A 12,270-nucleotide genomic window follows, 5' to 3' on the forward strand; every position below is an offset into this window, starting at 1 on the left:
CCTACACTGTGTCATATTCAGAGTATTACCCCCCATCCCTACACTGTGTCATATTCAGAGTATTACCCCCCCCATCCCTACACTGTGTCATATTCAGAGTATTACCCCCCCCATCCCTACACTGTGTCATATTCAGAGTATTACCCCCCATCCCTACACTGTGTCATATTCAGAGTATTACCCCCCCCATCCCTACACTGTGTCATATTCAGAGTATTACCCCCCCATCCCTACACTGTGTCATATTCAGAGTATTACCCCCCCCATCCCTACACTGTGTCATATTCAGTATTACCCCCCCATCCCTACACTGTGTCATATTCCCCCCCCATCCCTACACTGTGTCATATTCAGAGTATTACCCCCATCCCTACACTGTGTCATATTCAGAGTATGCCCCCCCCCATCCCTACACTGTGTCATATTCAGAGTATTACCCCCCATCCCTACACTGTGTCATATTCAGAGTATTACCCCCCATCCCTACACTGTGTCATATTCAGAGTATTACCCCCCCCCCCATCCCTACACTGTGTCATATTCAGAGTATTACCCCCCATCCCTACACTGTGTCATATTCAGAGTATTACCCCCCCATCCCTACACTGTGTCATATTCAGAGTATTACCCCCCATCCCTACACTGTGTCATATTCAGAGTATTACCCCCCATCCCTACACTGTGTCATATTCAGACTGTCATATTCACCCCCCCCATCCCTACACTGTGTCATATTCAGAGTATTACCCCCCATCCCTACACTGTGTCATATTCAGAGTATTGCCCCCCCCCCCATCCCTACACTGTGTCATATTCAGAGTATTACCCCCCATCCCTACACTGTGTCATATTCAGAGTATTGCCCCCCCCATCCCTACACTGTGTCATATTCAGAGTATTACCCCCCATCCCTACACTGTGTCATATTCAGAGTCATATTCAGTATGCCCCCCATCCCTACACTGTGTCATATTCAGAGTATTACCCCCATCCCTACACTGTGTCATATTCAGAGTATTACCCCCCATCCCTACACTGTGTCATATTCAGAGTATTACCCCCCATCCCTACACTGTGTCATATTCAGAGTATTACCCCCCCCATCCCTACACTGTCATATTCAGAGTATTACCCCCATCCCTACACTGTGTCATATTCAGAGTTTTGCCCCCCCCCCCCCATCCCTACACTGTGTCATATTCAGAGTATTGCCCCCCCATCCCTACACTGTGTCATATTCAGAGTATTACCCCCATCCCTACACTGTGTCATATTCAGAGTATGCCCCCCATCCCTACACTGTGTCATATTCAGAGTATTACCCCCCATCCCTACACTGTGTCATATTCAGAGTATTACCCCCCATCCCTACACTGTGTCATATTCAGAGTTTTACACTGTCATATTCCCCCCATCCCTACACTGTGTCATATTCAGAGTATTACCCCCCCCCATCCCTACACTGTGTCATATTCAGAGTATTACCCCCCATCCCTACACTGTGTCATATTCAGAGTATTACCCCCCCCATCCCTACACTGTGTCATATTCAGAGTATTACCCCCCATCCCTACACTGTGTCATATTCAGAGTATTACCCCCCATCCCTACACTGTGTCATATTCAGAGTATTACCCCCCATCCCTACACTGTGTCATATTCAGAGTATTACCCCCATCCCTACACTGTGTCATATTCAGAGTATTACCCCCCCCATCCCTACACTGTGTCATATTCAGAGTATTACCCCCCATCCCTACACTGTGTCATATTCAGAGTATTACCCCCCCCCATATTCAGTAGAGTATTACCCCCCCCATCCCTACACTGTCATATTCAGAGTGAACCCCCCTGTCTGCTGTTGTAAATGAATTGATAGTGATTATTGTACTTTTTGATGTCAAGACTAGTTTGGCCGTCTTAGAGCCATGGCACAGTAGCTCGCTGTACTCTGTGTTGTTCCTAGTTGTATTTTAGGAATAAGTTGACCCACTGTGTTGTCTTGTATTACAGGAACAACCTGACTGTGATAGATGTGATCGTGGTTCGTGGCCAGGGAACCACGGGAAGCCTGCAGGTAGCTGGGAAACTCCCTGGACCAGACAGCTCCCTTCGCTTCCAAATGACGGAGGCGTTGCTGAAGGACTGCACAGAGAGTGAGTTACAGGGCCCAGTGGGTCGTTCCATCTCCTTTCAGCGGCCATGACACCCACCGTTCAGATTGGGCTGAAATACTTTCTGTACTTAAAATCAGATTAACGTTCCTGCTGCATTGTTTTGTTGAATTATAATTTGATCTCTGAGAAATTAAGCTAATTGATTGCACCCAAATTGCACTTTTTATTTTATTTATAGAATTCATATAATATTCAATAAATATAGTTTTTAACTTCTTATTTGTAGTTAACTTTTTTAACTCCGAAGAAATAGAAGTCCCCACACCAACAACGACTATACCTGCTATTAGTTGATATCTTTATTCAAGTATCGTGGTGGCAGCATCATGTTATGGGTATTCTTATCCCTGGCAGGGACTGGTGAGGTTGTCAGGATCAAAAGAAATATGAAAGGAGCAAAGCCCAAGTAACAGAGGAAAACCGGCCTCAGTCTTCTGAATACCTCATCCTGGGATAGTTTTATTTTTCATTTGGACAATTCCACACATTGTAATGTCAAATACTCACCAGAATGGCTTTCCAATAGCTGTTAAAGTGTTCCCGAGGGGTACACTTTAAATCTGCTTGAAAAATCTAAGAAGGTTTGGATATTACAGTCCATCAATGATTCCCAACCGCATTTACTGAACTTTTGCAATTTTGACAAAAACAATGGACATGTTTTTACCTTAAGAGTTGTGCAGAGTTGGTAGAGTCTTTTTCAAAATTAACTCTGGTTGTGTGAAGACCCCCACGTATTAACTCTGGGGGTGTGAAGACTCCCACGTATTAACTCTGGGGGTGTGAAGACCACCACGTATTAACTCTGGGGGTGTGAAGACCACCACGTATTAACTCTGGGGGTGTGAAGACCGCCACGTATTAACTCTGGGGGTGTGAAGACCGCCACGTATTAACTCTGGGGGTGTGAAGACCACCACGTATTAACTCTGGGGGTGTGACGACATACACAATCAAGAGATCTTTGTTTTGGATTTGTTATTCATTTAGAATATGTTCTATACCTTTTCTTACAATTTGTAAAGCCGAACAGGGCCCCGTGCGAAGCCGAACAGGGCCCCGTGCGACGCCGTTCAGGGCCCCGTGCGAAGCCGTTCAGGGCCCCGTGCGAAGCCGTACAGGGCCCCGTGTAGACTCTCACTAGACTCTGTATATTACCTTTAACTTCTCAAAGACAGCACCGCCAGTGACTTACCCTTTACCCAGTTCACGGCCTCGTCACTATGTCCCAGTCGAAAACTAGGGAAGTGCGATTCCCTGTTGGAGTTAGTGCAGAGTATCCCTTCGTGATAATGCTGCCACTGCTAATCATGCTTTCAATCATGTTCAAAACCCTGCCTCACCAATGCACTATCAAGTCTCCATTTTAAACCAATGTCACTCTTTAACACGTCTCTGCAGAGATCAACGAGCCCAAGTCCACTCTGAGAAGAACCTTCAGGGTGGAGAACGCTGGTCTACTCCCCTTGTATATCCGCTCTGCAGAGATCAACGGCCAGCCCTGCCAAGGATACGGATTCAAAGTTCTCAACTGTCGGCAATTTACACTTAAACCAAACGCTTCTGAAGACCTTGTGATACTGTAAGTTCAGCCAATTGTTTGTAAAAATCACAGTAGCTGTTTAGTAGTTTTGCTTACTCACATATCATTCACCATTCACTTACTGATAAGACACATTACAGTGTCCATCAGAGGCCAAGTGGCGACAGGATGGGCTTATCCGTCATTCTATGGTGCAGAAATGGATTCCTGTAACAAAATGTCTTTAATAGCTTCTAACGCAAATTAATCACATTCATTTGACTGTGTCTTGTAATGTGAAATATAGCTGAGGAGAGGAGCTGTAGTCTACGGAACTCAGAGATGCTCTAGTCTACGGAACTGAGAGGAGCTCTAGTCTACTGAACTGAGAGGAGCTCTAGTCTACTGAACTGAGAGGAGCTCTAGTCTACGGAACTGAGAGGAGCTCTAGTCTACTGAACTGAGAGGAGCTCTAGTCTACGGAACTGAGAGGAGCTCTAGTCTACGGAACTGAGAGGAGCTCTAGTCTACGGAACTGAGAGGAGCTCTAGTCCACTGAACTGAGAGGAGCTCTAGTCTACTGAACTGAGAGGAGCTCTAGTCTACTGAACTGAGAGGAGCTCTAGTCTACTGAACTGAGAGGAGCTCTAGTCTACTGAACTGAGAGGAGCTCTAGTCTACTGAACTGAGAGGAGCTCTAGTCTACTGAACTGAGAGGAGCTCTAGTCTACTGAACTGAGAGGAGCTCTAGTCTACTGAACTGAGAGGAGCTCTAGTCTACTGAACTGAGAGGAGCTCTAGTCTACTGAACTGAGAGGAGCTCTAGTCTACTGAACTGAGAGGAGCTCTAGTCTACTGAACTGAGAGGAGCTCTAGTCTACTGAACTGAGAGGAGCTCTAGTCTACTGAACTGAGAGGAGCTCTAGTCTACTGAACTGAGAGGAGCTGTAGTCTACTGAACCGAGAGGAGCTCTAGTCTGCGGAACCGAGAGGCGCTCTAGTCTGCGGAACCGAGAGGAGCTCTAGTCTACGGAACCGAGAGGAGCTCTAGTCTACTGAACTGAGAGGAGCTCTAGTCTACGGAACTGAGAGGAGCTCTAGTCTACGGAACTGAGAGGAGCTCTAGTCTACTGAACTGAGAGGAGCTCTAGTCTACGGAACTGAGAGGAGCTCTAGTCTACTGAACTGAGAGGAGCTCTAGTCTACTGAACTGAGAGGAGCTCTAGTCTACTGAACTGAGAGGAGCTCTAGTCTACTGAACTGAGAGGAGCTCTAGTCTACTGAACTGAGAGGAGCTCTAGTCTACTGAACTGAGAGGAGCTCTAGTCTGCTGAACTGAGAGGAGCTCTAGTCTGCTGAACTGAGAGGAGCTCTAGTCTGCTGAACCGAGAGGAGCTCTAGTCTGCTGAACAGAGAGGAGCTCTAGTCTGCTGAACCGAGAGGAGCTCTAGTCTGCTGAACCGAGAGGAGCTCTAGTCTGCTGAACCGAGAGGAGCTCTAGTCTGCGGAACCGAGAGGCGCTCTAGTCTGCGGAACCGAGAGGCGCTCTAGTCTGCGGAACCGAGAGGAGCTCTAGTCTACGGAACTGAGAGGAGCTCTAGTCTACTGAACTGAGAGGAGCTCTAGTCTACGGAACCGAGAGGAGCTCTAGTCTACTGAACCGAGAGGAGCTCTAGTCTACTGAACCGAGAGGAGCTCTAGTCTACGGAACCGAGAGGAGCTCTAGTCTACTGAACCGAGAGGAGCTCTAGTCTACGGAACCGAGAGGAGCTCTAGTCTACGGAACCGAGAGGAGCTCTAGTCTACGGAACTGAGAGGAGCTCTAGTCTACTGAACTGAGAGGAGCTCTAGTCTACTGAACTGAGAGGAGCTCTAGTCTACTGAACTGAGAGGAGCTCTAGTCTACTGAACTGAGAGGAGCTCTAGTCTACTGAACTGAGAGGAGCTCTAGTCTACTGAACTGAGAGGAGCTCTAGTCTACTGAACTGAGAGGAGCTCTAGTCTACTGAACTGAGAGGAGCTCTAGTCTACTGAACTGAGAGGAGCTCTAGTCTACTGAACTGAGAGGAGCTCTAGTCTGCTGAACTGAGAGGAGCTCTAGTCTGCTGAACCGAGAGGAGCTGTAGTCTGCTGAACCGAGAGGAGCTGTAGTCTGCTGAACCGAGAGGAGCTGTAGTCTGCTGAACCGAGAGGAGCTGTAGTCTGCTGAACCGAGAGGAGCTCTAGTCTGCGGAACCGAGAGGAGCTCTAGTCTACGGAACTGAGAGGAGCTCTAGTCTACTGAACTGAGAGGAGCTGTAGTCTACGGAACTGAGAGGAGCTCTAGTCTACTGAACTGAGAGGAGCTCTAGTCTACGGAACTGAGAGGAGCTCTAGTCTACTGAACTGAGAGGAGCTCTAGTCTACGGAACTGAGAGGAGCTCTAGTCTACGGAACTGAGAGGAGCTCTAGTCTACTGAACTGAGAGGAGCTCTAGTCTACTGAACTGAGAGGAGCTCTAGTCTACGGAACTGAGAGGAGCTCTAGTCTACGGAACCGAGAGGCGCTCTAGTCTGCGGAACCGAAAGGCGCTCTAGTCTACCGAACTGAAATGGGTCAAAAGATGATTAGAGGCCTTGTAACCAGCCACTGAGCAAACAAACGCCAGCAGTCAGACGTGTGTTCTCGCGTCCTCACAGCTCTATTAACACGGGTCTTCAGCCACACGCTGTGTGTTTCCTGTCTTACTGAGGATGAATGTGCTCCTTGTTCCTCTGTGCTGCTTGTCGCTCCTCTTCACCTCTCCCCTCTAGCCTCTAAAGAGACTCAACATGAACTCTGCTGGCTCATGACAAACATCTTTACAATGTGGAGGTGTTTGTGTTGGCCACTTCATTTGACAAACAACACAATTGCACCCTGGTCAGTTGGTTTTCTATAAACGGCTGTAAATTTCACAGAGGGACACTTTTTAAATGTTTCTGCTATTAAGATGCATTGATAAACTAACCTAAGTACCCAATTGTACAATAATGCCCCGCTGATAAATTATCTAGGTACTTATTGTAGGCACATGAATTATTGTGAGAGTCTTGTTGTGGTTCACAGATGTCAGCAAGCCATTCTCTATCTTATTGTGCTGCAGTATCACACCAAATGTAATTTAACCAGCACAGGAAAAAGGGTTAGGGTTAACCTGCACAGGAAAAAGGGGTAGGGTTAACCAGCACAGGAAAAAGGGTTAGGGTTAAGCAGCACAGGAAAAAGGGTTAGGGTTAACCAGCACAGGAAAAAGGGTTAGGGTTAAGCAGCACAGGAAAAAGGGTTAGGGTTAACCTGCACAGGAAAAAGGGTTAGGGTTAACCAGCACAGACACGAGAATACAAGAAGCCTGTGTACTGTGTGTTTAGAGACTGTGGCAGGTTTTAACACACGTAACCTGTATGTATGTCTGTAGCAGGTAGCCCCTATTCACTGGCTGACCGCATCTCCTTTCCTGTCTGTCTCTATCCCAGGTTTACACCGGACTTCACGTCATCCAGAGTGATCCGGGAGCTGAAGCTCGTGACGGAGGGAGGGTCAGAGTTTGTGTTTGTCCTGAACGCCTCTCTACCTTTTCACATGCTGGCCTCCTGCACAGAGACCCTCCCCAGACCCTCCTGGGAGCTGGAGCTATACGTCATCGTCTCCCTCGTCATGAGGTATACTTATGTAACGACTCGCTAGGCGTGGCTAGCAGGATGGCAATGATGAGAAACAGTAACAAAGGTTCAACACACAGAGGCTTAAACCAGGCTAGGTTGGAACATGAGGTTCAACACACAGAGGCTTAAACCAGGCTAGACTGGAACACGAGGTCCAACACACAGAGGCTTAAACCAGGCTAGACTGGAACATGAGGTTCAACACACAGAGGCTTAAACCAGGCTAGGTTGGAACATGAGGTCCAACACACAGAGGCTTAAACCAGGCTAGGCTGGAACATGAGGTCCAACACACAGAGGCTTAAACCAGGCTAGGTTGGAACATGAGGTTCAACACACAGAAGATGAACTTAACTTAGGCTGAACTTAACCTAGAAGATTAAATAGCTGGGCTGCTATCCAGCTTACAAGGCGATTTTGTCCTTTTCTGCAGTCGTAAGACAATGTTCGTGAGATTCCACCAAATGTCCGATGAGCACAGCCTCCGGTGTCCGGCCAGTAGCTTCACCAGTGCTGACTAAAACAGAACCTCATGGTTATAAATGAGGCCCCAGGTGTGTTGCATTTAACGAGAGGGAGCCTGAAACCATGTCTAAAGCCTGTTGACATCTAGTGGAAGCCATAGGAACTGCAATCTGGGTTATAGCTGCGGGCATGGCACTGCAGCCTTGAAATTCTGGTTGTGGAGCGTAGCTGACGCTGATTATTTACAGACCCTTTGTATGTGACACTAAATTGAGCTCAGGTGCATCCTGTTTCCATTGATCTTCCTTGGGATGTTTATACAACTTTATTGGAGTACACCTGTGGTAAATTCAATTGATTGGACATGATTTGGAAAGGCATGAGGTCGAGTTATCCGTAGAGCTCCGATACAGGATTGTGTCGAGGCGCAATATATTTCTGCAGCATTGAAGGTCCCCAAGAACACAGTGGCCTTCCACCACTAGGCTACCCTGCCCCCCCTTTGGTGATATTCATCAGAATACACTCCCAGGAATCCCAGTTCCACAATAAATGTTTGATTTGTTCGATAAAGTCCCTCATTTATGTCCAAATGCCTCGTTGTTTGCGGGTTTAGTACACAATCCAAAATAACAACGCGCCGGCAAGTCCATGCGAAAGTTCAGACGAAAAGTTATATTACAGTTCGTAGAAACATGTCAAACAAAGTATAGAATCAATCTTTAGGATGTTTTTATCAGAAATCTTCAATAATGTTCCAACCGGAGAATTCCTTTGTCTGTAGAAAAGCAATGGAACGCGAGCTAACTTTCACATGAATACGCATCACGAGCCCATGGCACACTGCCAGACCCCTGGCTCAAATAGCCCTTATGGGCCCCCACTCCACAGTAGAAGCATCAAACAATATTCTAAAGACTGTTGATGTCTAGTGGAAGCCTTAAGAAGTGCAATATGACCAATATCCCACTGTATCTTCGATAGGGCATGAGTTGAAAAACTACAAACTTTAGATTTCCCACTTCCTGGTTGGATTTGTTCTCAGGTTTTTCCCTGCCATATGAGTTATGTTATACTCACAGACATCATTCAAACAGTTTTAGAAACTTCAGAGTGTTTTCTATCCAAATGTATTAATAATATGCAATAATTAGCAACCGGGCCTGAGTAGCAGGCAGTTTACTCTGGGCACCTTATTCATCCAAGCTACTCAATACTGCCCCCCAGTCCCAAAGAAGTTAATCCAGCCGCTTTGTCAGATTTCAAAAAGGCTTCATTTCAAAAGCATAACATGTGAGGACAGCGACCCGCACACAAAAGCATAAAAACATTTTCCCACCAAGCAGAGGGGTCACGAAAGTCAGAAATAGCAATAAAATAAATTGCTTACCTTTGAAGATCTTCATCTGGTTGCAATCACAAGGGTCCCAGCTACATAACAAATGGTCCTTTTGTTCGATAAAGTCCCTCTTTATATGTTTTGTTGGTGCGTTTTGTTCAGTAATCCACTGGCTCAAAGGCGGTTAAAACATGCAGATGACTACATCCTAATAGTACCGGTAAAGTTCATCGAAACATGTCAAACGATGTTTATGACTAATCCCCAGGCTGTCAGTTATCTAAATAATCCATCATTTTTCAACCGGACAATAATATAGCGTATTCAATAGAAAGGAAAAAGAATGAAGGGCGTGCACACAGTCACGCGCTCAAACCAGTACTGTGGAAGCCATAGGAACTGCAATCTGGGCACTAACCCATTACATAGTCAATAGGTTTTCAATGGAAAACCACTCGCATTAAAAAAAATCCCACTTCCTGGATGGATTTTGTGTTTAGAGTGTTTTCTATCCAAATCTACCAATCATATGCATAAAATAGCTTCTGGGCCTGAATAGCAGGCAGTTTACTTTGGGCTTTTCATCCGGACATCAAAATACTGCCCAAAGAAGTTTTAAAAGGCACATGACAGCCCACTTGGAGTTTTCCAAAAGGCGCCTAAAGAACTCTCAGACCATGAGCAACGAGATTCTCTGGTCTGATGAAACCAAGATTGAACTTTGCCCTGAATGCCAAGCGTCACGTCTGGAGGAAACTTGGCACCATCCCTACGGTGAAGCATGGTGGTGGCAGCATCATGCTGTGGGGATGGTTTTCAGATGCAGGAACTGGGAGACTAGTCAGGTTTGAGGGAAAGATGAACGGAGCAAAGTACAGAGATCCTTGATGAAAACCTGCTCCAGAGCTCTCAGGACCTCAGACTGGGGCGAAGGTTCACCTTCCAACAGGACAACGACCCAAAGCACACAGCCAAAACAACGCAGGAGTGGCTTTGGGACAAGTCTCTGAATGTCTTTGAGTGGCCCAGTCAGAGACCGGACTTGAATCTAATCAAACATCACTGGAGAGACCTGAAAATAGCTGTGCAGCGACACTCCCCATCCAACCTGACCTGAGCTTGAAGAGGATCTGCAGAGAAGAATGGGAGAAATTCCCCAAATACAGGTGTGCCAAGCTTGTAGCGTCATACCCAAGAAGACTCGAGGCTGTAATCGCTGCCCAAGGTGCTTCAACAAAGTACTGTTAGATTCTAAATAAATAAGTAAAACTACCGGACAAACCACGTTTATTCACCTAAACAGCTGAAAAGACATGTTTCCACCAGGACCCCCCTTTAGGTGGAGTCTCCTCCTTTTCTCCAAACACTACATCTTTGTTGCTAGGCAGGAAGTGATGTGGTAATAAACTCTTCTCTGTTCTGTAGCTCCCTGTTAACATGGCACTTCTCTGTTCTGTAGTTCCCTGTTAACATGGCACTTCTCTCTGTTCTGTAGCTTCCTGTTAACATGGCTCTTCTCTCTGTTCTGTAGCTCCCTGTTAACATGGCTCTTCTCTCTGCTATGTAGCTCCCTGTTAACATGGCACTTCTCTCTGTTCTGTAGCTCCCTGTTAACATGGCTCTTCTCTCTGTTCTGTAGCTCCCTGTTAACATGGCTCTTCTCTCTGTTCTGTAGCTCCCTGTTAACATGGCTCTTCTCTGTTCTGTAGCTCCCTGTTAACATGGCACTTCTCTCTGTTCTGTAGCTCCCTGTTAACATGGCTCTTCTCTCTGTTATGTAGCTCCCTGTTAACATGGCTCTTCTCTGTTCTGTAGCTCCCTGTTAACATGGCACTTCTCTCTGTTCTGTAGCTCCCTGTTAACATGGCTCTTCTCTCTGCTATGTAGCTCCCTGTTAACATGGCTCTTTCTCTGTTCTGTAGCTCTCTGTTAACATGGCTCTTCTCTCTGTTCTGTAGCTCCCTGTTAACATGGCTCTTCTCTCTGTTCTGTAGCTCCCTGTTAACATGGCTCTTCTCTCTGTTCTGTAGCTCCCTGTTAACATGGCTCTTCTCTCTGTTCTGTAGCTCCCTGTTAACATGGCTCTTCTCTCTGTTCTGTAGCTTCCTGTTAACATGGCTCTTCTCTCTGTTCTGTAGCTCCCTGTTAACATGGCTCTTCTCTCTGTTCTGTAGCTCCCTGTTAACATGGCTCTTCTCTCTGTTCTGTAGCTCCCTGTTAGCATGGCTCTTCTCTCTGTTCTGTAGCTCCCTGTTAACATGGCTCTTCTCTCTGTTCTGTAGCTTCCTGTTAACATGGCTCTTCTCTCTGTTCTGTAGCTCCCTGTTAACATGGCTCTTCTCTCTGTTCTGTAGCTCCCTGTTAACATGGCTCTTCGCTCTGTTCTGTAGCTCCCTGTTAGCATGGCTCTTCTCTCTGTTCTGTAGCTCCCTGTTAACATGGCTCTTCTCTTTGTTCTGTAGCTCCCTGTTAACATGGCACTTCTCTCTGTTCTGTAGCTTCCTGTTAACATGGCTCTTCTCTCTGTTCTGTAGCTCCCTGTTAACATGGCTCTTCTCTCTGTTCTGTAGCTCCCTGTTAACATGGCTCTTCTCTCTGTTCTGTAGCTCCCTGTTAACATGGCTCTTCTCTCTGTTCTGTAGCTCCCTGTTAACATGGCTCTTCTCTCTGTTCTGTAGCTCCCTGTTAACATGGCTCTTCTCTCTGTTCTGTAGCTCCCTGTTAACATGGCTCTTCTCTCTGTTCTGTAGCTCCCTGTTAACATGGCTCTGTAGCTCCCTGTTAACATGGCACTTCTCTCTGTTCTGTAGCTCCCTGTTAACATGGCTCTTCTCTCTGTTCTGTAGCTCCCTGTTAACATGGCTCTTCTCTCTGCTCTGTAGCTCCCTGTTAACATGGCTCTTCTCTCTGTTCTGTAGCTCCCTGTTAACATGGCTCTTCTCTCTGTTCTGTAGCTCCCTGTTAACATGGCTCTTCTCTCTGTTCTGTAGCTCCCTGTTAACATGGCTCTGTAGCTCCCTGTTAACATGGCTCTGTAGCTCCCTGTTAACATGGCCCTTCTCTCTGTTCTGTAGCTCCCTGTTA

General features: G+C 46.6%; 1 protein-coding gene across 1 annotated transcript in view; it reads left to right on the forward strand.

Moving 5' to 3' along the window:
- The first annotated feature begins 1,928 nt into the window (after positions 1 to 1,928).
- LOC135525091 (transmembrane protein 131-like) overlaps positions 1,929 to 12,270 on the forward strand; it is a 28,181-nt gene continuing 17,839 nt past the window's right edge. Inside the window, exons 1-4 of the mRNA XM_064952845.1 lie at positions 1,929 to 1,936; positions 2,014 to 2,156; positions 3,579 to 3,759; positions 7,194 to 7,379. Of these exons, the coding sequence (XP_064808917.1) occupies positions 1,929 to 1,936; positions 2,014 to 2,156; positions 3,579 to 3,759; positions 7,194 to 7,379 (518 nt within the window). The remainder of the gene's footprint in view (positions 1,937 to 2,013; positions 2,157 to 3,578; positions 3,760 to 7,193; positions 7,380 to 12,270) is intronic.

Source organism: Oncorhynchus masou, chromosome 31 (genome assembly GCF_036934945.1).
Source record: "Oncorhynchus masou masou isolate Uvic2021 chromosome 31, UVic_Omas_1.1, whole genome shotgun sequence".
NCBI lineage: Eukaryota > Metazoa > Chordata > Actinopteri > Salmoniformes > Salmonidae > Oncorhynchus > Oncorhynchus masou.